The sequence below is a fragment of the Colletotrichum spaethianum genome, assembly GCF_022836535.1.
Source record: "Colletotrichum spaethianum MAFF 239500 DNA, contig17, whole genome shotgun sequence".
NCBI lineage: Eukaryota > Fungi > Ascomycota > Sordariomycetes > Glomerellales > Glomerellaceae > Colletotrichum > Colletotrichum spaethianum.
Genome location: NW_026054787.1, coordinates 1053026 through 1066147, shown reverse-complemented (window position 1 = coordinate 1066147; position 13122 = coordinate 1053026). Strand labels below are relative to the sequence as shown.

The following is a 13122-nucleotide window of genomic DNA, read 5'->3' as shown; positions in this document are numbered from 1 at the left end:
TGACTCGGTGTTGGGGTGGTCTCTCTTTGAACTATCCGAGTTGATGCCCAACCAGCCAAGCAAAGACACGCTCCTTCCTTCGTCTCAGCTTCCACCTTAAGTACCTTCCAGCCCGCGCCCTCCCTCTTTCGGACTTGCCTACGAAAATAACCGAATGTCAAAAGCAAATTCTTTCCTCACTCATGCTTTAGACTTCCATCAAAATAATAAGCTGGTTACTTTCTGTCATTCATTACGTTGAGAAGCCACACTAAGCAAGCCCACCAACTTGAGACGAACAATGTCCGAATCCAATGGAGTCCTTGTAACGCGTCGCGGCCGCGACGCACAACGGCGGAGTCGAAGAGGCAAGAAGGTATCCCTTCCGCTCCTATGGCGAAGCTGTCGCTTCAATGGAAACATATTTACTTAGTTGTATTATGCAACTGCAAGAGACACGCCGCCAGGCCGGCTACGACGATGACGACAACATTGATGATGACTCCGAGGCTCCCTTGACGAAAACATTTGTCCCAAATCTCCCTGCAACTTCCGATATGGTGAACAACATCGACTGGTACGTCCTCAATGACACCTTGGCGTGCATTGGTAATGTTTTTGGTAACAATGAGAACAGCACCCTGGGTAACTCCGGCATCGGTATTGTCAATGACACCAATATGAACTGTTTTGGTAATAGCAACATCGCTTCCGATGGACCTACTTCTGGCGACAGTTCTGTTCACAGCAACAGAATGATCACAATCGACAACAGCGGCAAAAGGAGCAGCAATAACAATCATATCATTGACACCCACGCCATCTGGACAATTGTCACCAACGCATTGCCTTATTCGCTCCTTACCGTCATGAAATGGTTCTGTCTTTTCGATTGGTCGCTGAATATTTGCGCCAGACCTACGCAGTCCGCGAGCTCTCATGCCTTATGATCAATTATGGACACAATCTGATCGAGCACGTCAGAAATGCTTTTGGGCCGTTAGTCGCTTCTTTGCTTTTTTCTTTGGCTTCCACGATCTAAACTCGATTACGTCGGGATTGATGCACTGTCGTGGATTCTTGGCCTGCTTCCTGTGAAGCTGAATTATGGGCTTGGTAGTTGGGCACAGGGTTTGGGAAACAAATATGCCCTGATTGGTACCAAGTTGGAAGCTGGTCTTGGTTTCGGGCCAACACAGAGTTTTCTAAAAAGGCCTTAAAGAGAAATTGTCAAGGAAGATAAAGAAATCATGGATTAATAGTATAGAGAGCAAACATTTCTCCAGTCGTTGTCTTGTTTCGAAGAGAAAGTTGTAGATCGCTCAAGGGCCTCTAGGTAGGGACAATGAGTCCTTTCATGATCTATTCCCAAGAATCATGCTAACATGTACACAAAACCAGAAACGTCCTTCTACTGAGCACACGTTCAGTGTTCTTCTAGAAGCGAAATCGTGGTTGGAATAGGTGTGAGTCAATCAAGCGGTACGAGCTGCTTGATCTCCTTTGTGCCCAAACCGGCCCAAGAAACGCACTTAGTTCTAACCTGTACGACCAAGAATGGTAGCAAAGTTGAGTGTTCACCTGTGTTTCACTTGTTCCCAGATGCAAGGTGAGCCAGGTAGACTATATTTGACTGGCAAATGCAAGTTATGCCCTAGCACACCTAGATTGTTCAAAGGAATGACGCATAATAAAGAAAATCGAGGAAAAGACACAACAATGCTGTCACATCAAGCAATGACGAAAAGAGAAAATGGCTGGTAGCACAGCAAAGCATAGCAAAGACTTTCAGGAGGTATCGCGCTGAATTCGTAATGGTACAGTGTTGACAAAAGGTATAGGCCAGATCATGAAGTTTGAAGGAGATTCAAGTGAAACTTTTTTAGTTGTATCAAATTTTCTTAAATCACTTGAGATCGTGTCTGTTATCAATTCCGGGCGTTTCAACCTCCAGTTCAGACTGACGAATTACATCACAACCCGGCGCTTTCTGCTGTAAAATGCCTCTTAACAACCCCAAGAACAGCGCAGCGGAGGAAAAGAAAAATGCGTGCCCCGATCCCTCACAAATGACTGTAAGCCAACCACCTATTCGCCTTTTTTTAGTGACTTGGCCTTTGAAATATTTGTCCTGATGATGCAACAGGATTGGCACATTGATCCTTACCCGTGCGCCTTGCCAAAGTGCATAGAAATACTCAAGATAGTGGGCCAGTTCATGGAGCTGCCAGCTGACTACAAGGTGCCACACGAGGTAAAAGATCATGCTCCCCTAATTTCCTGCCATCTCCATTGAAGTCACTGTTCCTGAGAGAGTTGGCTGATTTTATTGCGTCCGACTGTGTTAAAGCCAATGTTCGGGTTTTACGCCATTGTGATCGAGGAATTGAAAGCCCAGCGTGGAGTTATGGCGATTGACTCGGAAACCGTCAGGCAGAAGCTCTCTGAGGTGTTTGAAAGATGGCAGAACAAGGATGATACCCAAATGGACACTGAAGCCCTCAGAGCTGTTGCCAAGATGAAGATCTATATTGCTGCTTGGACCACGACAATCAATGAGGTTGAGAAACTCAGGTCTGCCCATAGGCTGCCACCAAGTCTGTCAAAGGCATCGAGATCATCGTAGACCAAAGGCTAGATATAATATGAGTGGACTAGCTTGGAATACCAAAATGTCGATAGACGGTCATGATTAAGACACCGAAGGAGCGGCGTTTAGTGGGGGCCCGAGTTTACCCTTTCGACGATGAAAAGCTACCACTGGATTCAAAGAGGATCTGTCCAAGTCTGAATGCAAAGTGAAGAACTTTCGACAGAGATCCACGGCAGATAAGTGCCATTGTTTCAACATCGGCATGGATGATATCCAATATGTAGAGACTGTGCAAGGAATTTAAACCTAAGATGGTGGATAAGTCAAGCATTTTTGTGTGGAAAAATCCAATGCAACTGTAAAGGTTGGAATCAACAAGAATCTGTCAGCGCTGTGGGATCCTACCTAGGTGAGCAAGATTTGCCGCGCTATGCTAGCGAGATATGCCAATCTGCACGTTTTTGGTTTCTTCTTCTCATGGGTTGGGCCGTACAAGCCAACTAGTCCCTCTTGCCATTCGTGCATCGCAACTGCATTACCTATGGCCATGCTTGCCTCCATATGGCAGTAGTCGACAGCAACAGCAACGAAGTGCATGACCATTGTTCCCAGCTTCCCGCTTGTTTTCAAGCAAGCTTATTAGACGCCAGAGGAAAGAAGTCGCAGAACAAGAACCGGGAACTCTGGAAAGGAAAGTTCAAAGATCCCTTCCGTCAGCAGCATTCGTCCCTGTCCGACGGCCTTCGTCGGTGAGCTTCCAACTTCATCTTACCAATCTCGAAGTCTCCAACCATGCTCACACAGCAACGTCATTAGTCCTTGATTGACACCGAGATAATTTAAAGCTTTTCTGGCATCCAAAACGAATAATATACGCGAGTTCGAGATGGACAAAGCACCTGAGCCGGGTCCCGAGGTACACAGTTATCTTACCCCCTGCATCTGGCATTCTCTCGCGCCAGATCCTAACACTCCCCTATCAGGACACCCCGGTCAACACGAGTCTCAAGGAAGCCATGAAGACATGCGAGATTCTTGCGTCGGCCCTCAGCTCCATGAACATTGCCGAGGTCGTCGAGACCGCCAAGACCCCGGAGGAGTACAAGCTTGTCCTGGAGTACAAGACCCAGATCTTTGCCATGCGCACCACAGCTATCAACTCCCAGGCCGCCGTCCAGGACCTTCGCAAGAACACGTCGGACGAGACGACGGCTAAGGCACTCGAGGAAATCGAACAAGGTTTTGACAAGTTTCTCACGGGAATCGAAGGGCTGCTTGCGCGGGTCATCGAGTGGATCGAGAACTACGAGCATGAGCCTGACAGGAAGGACGGTGATTCCGCCCCAGCGGCTTGAGGGATGATGCATCGTTAAGAAACGGTATCGTGGCAGCAGACAATCATGCACTTTTACGTACGGCTTGGGGTGGATTGTGGACCTCGTCGCATAAATAAAAAGACAAGAGAGGAAGCTTAGGGGAGAAGCCGAACTTCGTTAATCAGTTGTGGCAAAGAAGAGGAGAGCAGCAGTGATATCAGCCCGTAGACAATGCAAGATTATCACTAAATTTGTGTCAGGAGTCGTCGCTAGATTACCTGAATGAGGCTTCTCATCGACGCTTTCGGTTCTTCAAGTGTCATTTCGCTCCCAGCCCTACAATTCCGATGTTTCCGAGGTAGATGGCAATTTTTCCACCTCGCTCAAAGAAATGCCTCAGCAGAAGTCCTCTATAGGTACGCCATCCATAACTTTGTTGCAGTTGCCATACCTACCCGAGGTACTTGTTCTTCCAGGCAATGTACAGAGACAGACCGGCAAGCACGAGGTGAGTATCGTCAATCAACGGTTCGCGAAGGAAACGCGTCCACTAAAGTAACGATGGGTGGAATTACGAGAGAACGATCGAAGGATCTCTCGAAGCCTATTATTGTTTCTCATTATCGTATTCGTTTTGCCTGCCACAGAGCAAACCTCTGTCATATCCATATTGAATACTATCTACTTCCCAAGCTTGATAGCCTTCCTGAACCACCTCTAATGCATGCTTAAGTCGCATCGAATCTTATCTTTAATTGCATCCCAACGAAACCTGTTCTGTCTAGAAGGACTCTTGATCGTGAACATGCGTGACTTTCTTGAAGAACTCTTCCCGAAGCTCCTTTATGTGAACAGCAATCTCTTCTTTCGCTGTCGGGTTACTTCTAGAGTACTCGGTCCCCACCTCCCTTGTTCTTTGCTGAAATGCGTCCATGAGGAACTGGACTCTCTCCCGGACCGCCTGGGAATGTTTGGAAGGTCTCGATCGGCCGCGCCTGTAGAGGCTTTTTCGTCCTTGTTTTCGGATTCGGTGTAAATCTGTTGGGTTTTTGGAAAGATGCGTGCCAGCGAGTCTTCGGCGCTGAAGCGCTAGTCAGAAGTTAGCATGAGGCTTGGTAAGGCAAGAAGGGATTCGGATAGGGGAGTCTGGCTACTTCAAGCGCCTCTTCGAAAAAGTCTAGAGTCCTCTTCGTCATGGTCCGTTTAGCCTCATCGGCCAGTCTTTCTTGCTTAGCTTTCCAGAACTTGTAGTACTCCTCGCTTTCCCACACCGTTAGGTCGAATGAGAGCGACATCGTGGTTGGGCTCCGGTGACAGCGTTTTGTGTGGCGAGCTGAATGGAGTCTTTGCGCGGGTATGGAGCGGTGAGTGAATATTTCCTGGACGAAAGCTTCAATTATTTTTTAGTATTTTTTGCGCTCCCGGTCTTTTTGGGGCGTTGACATTCAAAAACAAGAGAGGTTTAAGGGTCGGGGAGATCGTTTGTTGATCAAGGTTGGTCGAGTGGGGGAGGGTGGACGACAGGCGAGCCTAGCATACCTATGATGGAAACTGCGAGGCAAAACAGATGAGTATCGGGAAAGAGATGTTGATAGACAGCAGGAAGTCAAGGATTGAACAGGAGACACGGGCACTGCAGAAGGAGGAAGGAGTGACCTGTCTCGTGAAGTCTGACAGCAGACCAGCCACCCCAAGTGTGGTCGTTGGCAAATTTGGAAGATCGTGACAACTACCTGGAACCAATATCTGAGAACTGATATGGATCTTTGGATCGTATGAAGCCAGATGCTGCGCTGTCACCTGCCCACCTTATTAAAAGAGATTACCAGGGTCGCGTTCCATGCCGTATAATATTTGAATTGGTCTGTCGTGGTGTCCCAGCAGAATTATCACCCAAACTATGACTTAAAAACCCTTAGGCGTTAGGACCACTTGGCATATGCTGAGAGTCAAAGTCATTTTTAGCTCTCGATCCTCAGATAATCCAAGATATGCAAGGACAAAGAAAAGAGAATAACTGCCAGTGACTGAAGGTCAATCCTACTCAATGCAAGCTGAGGCCTGTGATCTCAATACCTCAGCTTAAATCATTTCGTGTTCGCCTTCAGGCCTGTAGACTCTGATGGAGATGGATAAAACCGCAATCCAGACCAGATGAAAACACATTTACTGCCTTTCATCCTGACTCATCAACTTGGTGTTCACACTAACACCTAACAACCGGAAGTTTGCTGCTGGCGTCCAAGGATTATCTAATTCTTTGCTAGTTCAAAGAAAAGATTCACATGCCGCACTTACAAACAATACAGCTCCACCCTCCTACCCAATTCTGGGATTTTCAACAAGACGGCCGAGTCCCTTTCTTTGTCCAAGTCCCAACAATGGTAGGCAAACACGGACTCCCTTCAGGCATCCTGGGAGCCCGTATGTCTCCGGATCGCAAGAAACAGAGGGATCTTACGCATAACATAACCGGGGATGGTCCTGCTAGCCCTCGGCGCCGACAACGCGTCCACTCAAAGCCCTTCACCAAGGCCAACGCAAAGGCTCTGTATCACCAGATGCAAGGCTTTGAGGATCAATACCGAAAAGAAGGGTGCAAAGCTCCCAAGAACGCGGTAAGTCTACTCTCCATTGTCCCTGGTACTTCTCTTTGGCTCCGCAAATATAGGTATGGAGATACCAACCACCATCCGCCTATTCGAACACCTCTTTCCTCCTCATCGTCTTGTGGATGTGTATCTGACATTTCCTTCAAGTCTCCAAAACACATCGACCTCTGCATTGCTCGCGGCACCCTCCACCTTCGTCACCGCGAGATCCGCGATACCCTCTACCACGCCTTCTACGCCGACGCCTCCCGAACTCTCCGCCCCGCCTCACGGATCTACCGCCATCTGGTAGATTACCGCGCCGCCCTCACCCGCCACCAAGCCCTCTGGTACCATCGTAAAGCTCTCCGCCGCACCCTCAGCTCCACCCGCGCCCTCAAGCAGAAGATATTGGAGCTCGCGGTCGCCGAAGCCGCCGACGACGCGGACACCGAACGGGACCTCCGCGACAAGCACGACCCGTCTTGCGAGCGGGTCGGCTTCGCGAAGAGGAAGAAATGGTACCAGACTGTCAAGAAGGACATGCGAAAGAGGGGGCAGTGGATTTCCAAAGAGGCGCCTGGCCCAGGAGTCGAGTGGGAGCCGGCGAATGTACATGAGAGCCCGGGCGTGAGAGTCAAGTTCTTCAACCCCGTGGCCGGGGGTTGGATCTTGCCGCGACATATCAAGAAAGAAGATGACTTTGGAGTGTATTTGAATCAGATGGGCTTGCGGTTCAGTCCGGTCTCGCGTCACCCAGAGGATCAGCCGTGGGCTTGAATGTCCCTTTTGGTGAGTGTCGGGAAAGATGGTTTGGCTAGACGTCCTTCGTCGGTTCAAGTGGAATTCAAGCTACCGTTAGGTCAAGGAAGAATCAGCTCTATTCTGAAGGATAATCACAGACTGGCAACTGGAGGTGGATACGACCTCGGTTGTGGATAGTTTGAGATTCGTGTTCGATTATGTTCTAGCTGTCAATGGCTAATGGGTTGTGCGTTTTGTTTGGTAGTTACCAATATCACATTTTCAGGAATCCACACAATGGTTCAATTACAAGACCTTTCGAAAATGATTTCAATAGTTCCCTGCTACTACACTACCCGAGACTAGTCTTAGGATGTTGGAGCCCGGACACAGCTCGTCAGTCGCATGCGATGCTCGGGTTTTCATCATGGCTACGCTGTCCAACTTCTTCTCAGGCGATCCGACAAATACCCTATGGAATTAGTCCCCAATAAGCACAAGGGATCTCGGATCAGACCACATGGCCCGGATTATACGAAAAGCAAAGAGCATATTTGGCCACACGCAACAATCAAACAACAATGGCGGGTGCCTTCTCATTTAGCTTGGGATCATCCACCATGTCCTTCTCTGACGGCGACGGAGACTCCTCAACATCTTCGTCAAGCTTTGTGTCATCCAGCATTTCCGGGTTGAAAGCGTGGGAACCCTTGGGAATGAACGTCGACGCGAAAACAACAACCATGATGATAGTGAAGTGAACTCCCGCCGTGTTTACCAGCGCCTCACGCACGGAGCCGGTGCGGTTGTAGACACCGTCGAGGTACCGTCCCAGGAAGGTGCCGGCGATCGCGTAGGTGACAATGTAGAACGAGTACAAGAAGGCCATGACGGCACCGAGGGGAGATACCCGATGCTCCTTGCTTTCGAGACGTGCCAGTGAGGCCTGAATGAAAGCAGCGAGAGACACGTCGCCAGCAGCCCATCCAAAGGATACCGGGAGGAACGTAGCAGCAACGATCCAAGCCTGACCGACCTGACCCGAGGGCGGGTACCAATAGGGGATATACCAGACAATCAACAGCATGAGGGCATCCAGTCGCAACCAGGGGATGGGCGTCTTGATGACATTCGTAAACAGGAAGACGAAGAGGGCGCCGAGGAGTTCGCCAAAGTTGGAGCCTCCCACCATGATCTGCGACCAAGCCGAATTGCCGAGGTAGCGACGCGCAACCTGGGGCGCAACGCCGTTCTCGAGGTATCGGTGGCCGTAAAGAGCGACGCCGTATGCCGGGACGAGCCAGACAAATCGTGTCGATGTGAAGAGGATCTTGGCGCCGACCCAGATAGACTCGAAGAAGAGGAGAAAGCCTTTGCCGATGGCAACAAAGTAATTGCTCTTGCGTGCCTCGGCTCGGGCAAGTGCGTTGCGCTCGTAGCTTCCGTCAACGACGAAGAACCACAGGATGGCGGCAAACGAGAAGCAGATCGGAGTGATGACGAAAGATCGGTTGTTGCCGAGGTTGGGGATCAAAACGAGGGCGGTGACGAAAGCGCCTGAGGTACCAGCGACTTCGTAAAAGATGTGCACCAGACTGTCCATCTGACGGAGCTTCTGGACGTTGCCTCCGACGATGTCTCGGGGGATGACACGTCGGATTAGCTCGACCATGCCATAGGCGATACCTGTGACGGTGTAGATGGGGATGATGGCGTCATTGTTATAGTCGCCATAGTAGGACCACTCGTCCTTGGGGTGCTTCTTGCGGTAGGCTTCCGGGACAAAGGTGCCGCCAGTCGCGGCATCGAGGACAAGTAGTATTGCCGTCATCAGGCCGAAAAGCAGGATGGCAGACGACAATACGTTCTTAGTTGGGTAGTGCTTAATGAGGGGGGCGATGAGAATGGAGCCGACACACTGTGTCGCCTGGTTCAGCCCCTGGAGCAAACCGAGACGCTCAAAGGTGCGCGAGGGGGTACCGTTGGTGTCGCTCTCGTAGTCGTATCGGTTGGTCGCCAGTGCAGTGATGGAACCGTTGAACGCCTCCAGGCCGAATTTGTATAGCATGATGCCGCAGATGTAGAAGAAGATGGCCCTCCTCTCCTTCGGGCTGAAGGATTTGAGCCTTTCGCGGAAGTCTTTGAGAATTGCCATGACGAATTGCCTCCCAAAGCCTTTTCTATAGTCAGCTTCGACCTAAACCAAAGTCAATCGTTATTACGAGGAATGCACTCGCGAATGTAAGAGGGCAGGGGAATACCACACCAAGTCTGTATTGAGGACTACGAGCCTCTTTCGACCGACCTTCTTTGGTGATGGACAGGCAGAGAAAATCGTCGATTGCTACTTTTTCACCATCATTTGGCAAAAACACGGTTTCTATTCCAATTATATGTACAATGTTGGCCGAGTTGAAGATCTAACTAGGCAGCTGGAGATGTCGAATAAGAAACCGAATCTGAATCCACGTGGGTTTCACCGCTGCAGTATCGCAAAGGAAAAGACACACTTCTTGGCTGGCCAATCTGTTGACTATCCATATTGGAAAGGGTCCAGTGTTAGCTTGCTCTGATCCATGGAAGGGCGATACCACTACGGTGGTCTTGGCATTTGGCGTTGACGGCCGCACGGGGTTACCTTCCCCGACCGACTTCCTCCCCAGATGTTCACCCAGAGTTCACTAGAAGATTTGGTACTAGGTCTAGCTCCTGGGCGGGAAATGTTGCACTGTCGCACGGATGGATCTCGATATGGCCACGACGAATGGTTAGCACAAGGAAGGGTTGGGATGTAGCAGAGACAACGCAGCACTCCATAATGGCTGTTCACCTGACCCTCCGCCTGAGGTCCCAAACATGCCAAATACCGCCAACGCCTGCCGCCACGCCATCGGGATCGTGCCCTTGACTAGACACCAGACGAAAGGAACGAAATGTTGCCACTCAAACTTGAGGCCGGTTCGTCGCTAGCTGGCGGGCTTCGATTAAGCTTTGCAGTCTAGGCTAGACAGTCTCAACTAGGACAATGCTCCGGATCGCTCCTCGGCTGGATGCCCATTACAAGACGGTCTATGAGCTCGGTGATGTAAACGGTTTGGGCGCAATGGCGGACTCGAGCGTGACGTGGAGAGGTCGAGGCTCGATTAGGCGCCGCAAAGGACATGGGTGAACTTGGATGGGAGGCTGTGCTTGATGCTGCAGCGAGGCAGGAGGTCGATCGCAAAGAGGGCCCAACCCCAATCTCATGGTCGTCAAAGGAAATACTGTGTGTTTCGTCCGTCCTCCTCAAGCGTGCTGACGGCGATGCTTCCACGTCTTGGCAGTGGTTGTGTTCTTGGCATAAAGGGCGAGACTGCGCCTTCTTATGCTTTTCGTGTGTCTTGGCACTGGTGTGGTAAATGGCGCAGGCCCAATTCGAGGCGACGAGAGCCAATGATTCGAACACATGGTCTGTCCCTCTGTTATTCTTGAAGTTTGTTCCGACTGTCGATGGCGTTCGGCAGAAACGACCTGTTGGTTTTTCAATCAAGAAACAGATGGCGAGAGAAGATGCCAATCGAGACAAACGACTGCCTTCCATGTTTGGATGCAGATGCCAAGTACGTACCTGCAATCCCCACACGGCATCCACAGCCACTGTATCCTCCCAGAGCGACGCTGAATGGACGGCGACAGGTGCCGAAAGGAAGCCCCAAGATACGGCGAAAGCTTATTTCACAGCGCCTGCACTAACACTGGGGCCTTGAATCTTGTAGTGTTTTTGATGCGTGAGCCAGGCAATATTTGTCATCTGGGCAACGTCTTGTCATCACCGGCAGTTTCGATCCATCAAGTAGACCAGGGCGAGGAGTCTTTTCCAAAATGGGGTTCGGTCAGGGAAGGATGACAACCTGCTCTGCGATGAGCGCCCGTTGTGAACGCCATTGTTGTCCTTTAACTCTTGGCTCTCCTCTCCCGCCAAGAGTTCTTAATATGGACTTCAGTCACCCCCTCATGGTGCCAAGGCTTTGGCGGCCTCCTTGGCCTCACGCTCACGATATCACCGGTTTTCTAGCTTCTCTCACAATGTTGCCTGCTATGTATGGTCAAGCGTCAACCACTTGAATAACTGACTTGAAGAACGTGCTTCCATTTGGATGCAACGATGTAGCGTATTTGCAAGTAAGTGCGCGCAATTCTCGCCATCGTCAAGATGCGGCATCTACGAGCCACGTCGATCAAGACAGCTGCACAACCTTCTTATTTCGAGCCTTCATAACGGTTCAGAAGCTCGGAGTTGTCGCCATTTCCTCGACCAAGAAAAAAAAGACCCAAGACGGGCTGTGGAACTCCTCTATGCCGTTAGCCAAAGTGCGCGCAAACCAAGGAGTTTCTGAACTTCAAAGCTACTATGGAGGTTGCCTCGACATAGTATAGCCAAGTAGCATAACTAGCTGCGAAAATACCAAGGAATACGATCACATAGTGACTTTGATAAGAGGGGTGATGCTTGAGACCCCTTGATCTGAAAACGAAGCCCTGTTTTCTGCCCGAATGCTGACACTTCTTCCGTTGAGATTGATCCCGTATTGGAATCTTGGTCGAGCGCCGACATGGAGGCAGCGGTTTTCCATTTTCCACAAGTCACCACCAACCGCATACGCATTGCATCCTGATATGGAAACCTAGGCATGATTCGATGACCGGAATCATATCATATTCACTTAATCCAGTAACAGGTCTACAATTGCGGGGGCAACATGCGCTCCGTCAACTACATCGTATGACGGGAGATGCGCGAACTGCTGCACGAGTCTTTGCAACATCAGTGTTAGTTGTTGGGTTCCCAACTCAATGAACCTGCAACTCCTTAAGATGCTGTACGATTTGTCTCGGCGCCGAGGATTCTTAGTCACTTGAGCTTCCGAAGTTGTAAAAGACTGCGGAAAACTTGCATGTGGTGGCATAGAAGAAGACCCGCCTATTATGGAAATAGCGAAATGCGTTTAATGATCGTATAGAAGATATGATGCGAATTTCTTTCGAAATCGGGCTTTTGGGCTTCTCATAAACATCAAAAAGCATTGATATCGAACAGAGATACCTAGGTTGCTGTCAAGCTCGCATCTCGAACTCATATGCAGGCATGTTCTCTGTATGAATTCAACTCCTTTGAGGCATATACAGACACCTACCACTTGACTTTTACCCGACGCAATGAAGGTGGAACATCCAACATGACTCTTATTATTGATGGATTACAATATATGTAGATTCCTTAAGCAATTGTTCTCCTTCCCCTGTTTGCCAGTAGTGTTCTTACGGTGCCGGTCGACACTTCGACGTCTCCCAACCCTGCTTTTCAGATCCGGTGGAGGCAGGTCTGCTTTCTGAATTGCAGCAGTCTCGATCTCTTAGGACATGTAGCAACTACAATACCAGCTGCGACCGCTATGGTTCTCTGAAAACCGATTACTGGGCGCTTTGTAGTGGAACCCATTGTGATTGTCAAGGTCACGGTGGTTGTGACACAATCTGCCGTGAAGCACTGGGTATTACGGAAGATCAAGAGTTTGTTGCGCAGATCAAGAGCGAGGAGAAAGAGCAAAATGACACTTAGACCTTTCAAAGAGTGGTTTCCAAGAAGATAGCTATATCTATTTCATGCTGCTAGAATGTTAGCTTGTGAATATTGAGAACTTAGTGGTAACGGAACTTGTATTAGCGGGTAATGCCTTGGTTGGGTAGTAACAAGATGACATAAAAGACTGATCCTCAGTTCGGAGAATGTTTAGATTTTCTTCTACTCAATTTCGTTAAAGGGACTTTTCCTCCCTGTCTCATTCTTCCTCCAACGCCCATAGGTTATTCCTTCTATTCGCCACGATGTGGCGATGATCTCTTTCTTGTTCCTTCTGAT

General features: G+C 49.6%; 5 protein-coding genes across 5 annotated transcripts; 3 read left to right on the top strand and 2 right to left on the bottom strand.

Moving 5' to 3' along the window:
- Positions 1 to 419: 419 nt before the first annotated feature.
- Positions 420 to 929, top strand: ColSpa_07085 (uncharacterized protein; the record flags this gene model as incomplete). Its single annotated transcript, XM_049273297.1, has 1 exon — positions 420 to 929. The coding sequence occupies one exon, from the start codon at positions 420 to 422 to the stop codon at positions 927 to 929; it is 510 nt and encodes a 169-aa protein (XP_049129254.1).
- A 2529-nt stretch (positions 930 to 3458) lies between these two features.
- Positions 3459 to 3927, top strand: ColSpa_07084 (uncharacterized protein; the record flags this gene model as incomplete). Its single annotated transcript, XM_049273296.1, has 2 exons — positions 3459 to 3488; positions 3556 to 3927. The coding sequence occupies 2 exons, from the start codon at positions 3459 to 3461 to the stop codon at positions 3925 to 3927; spliced, it is 402 nt and encodes a 133-aa protein (XP_049129253.1).
- Positions 3928 to 4988: 1061 nt separating this feature from the next.
- Positions 4989 to 5183, bottom strand: ColSpa_07083 (uncharacterized protein; the record flags this gene model as incomplete). The annotated part of the gene is made up of 1 exon (XM_049273295.1): positions 4989 to 5183. The coding sequence occupies one exon, from the start codon at positions 5181 to 5183 to the stop codon at positions 4989 to 4991; it is 195 nt and encodes a 64-aa protein (XP_049129252.1).
- A 1086-nt stretch (positions 5184 to 6269) lies between these two features.
- On the top strand, positions 6270 to 7259 carry ColSpa_07082 (uncharacterized protein; the record flags this gene model as incomplete). Its single annotated transcript, XM_049273294.1, has 2 exons — positions 6270 to 6506; positions 6648 to 7259. The coding sequence occupies 2 exons, from the start codon at positions 6270 to 6272 to the stop codon at positions 7257 to 7259; spliced, it is 849 nt and encodes a 282-aa protein (XP_049129251.1).
- A 535-nt stretch (positions 7260 to 7794) lies between these two features.
- ColSpa_07081 (uncharacterized protein) lies at positions 7795 to 9378 on the bottom strand (the record flags this gene model as incomplete). Its single annotated transcript, XM_049273293.1, has 1 exon — positions 7795 to 9378. One exon carries the CDS (start codon positions 9376 to 9378, stop codon positions 7795 to 7797), a length of 1584 nt encoding a protein of 527 aa, XP_049129250.1.
- Positions 9379 to 13122: the final 3744 nt, after the last annotated feature.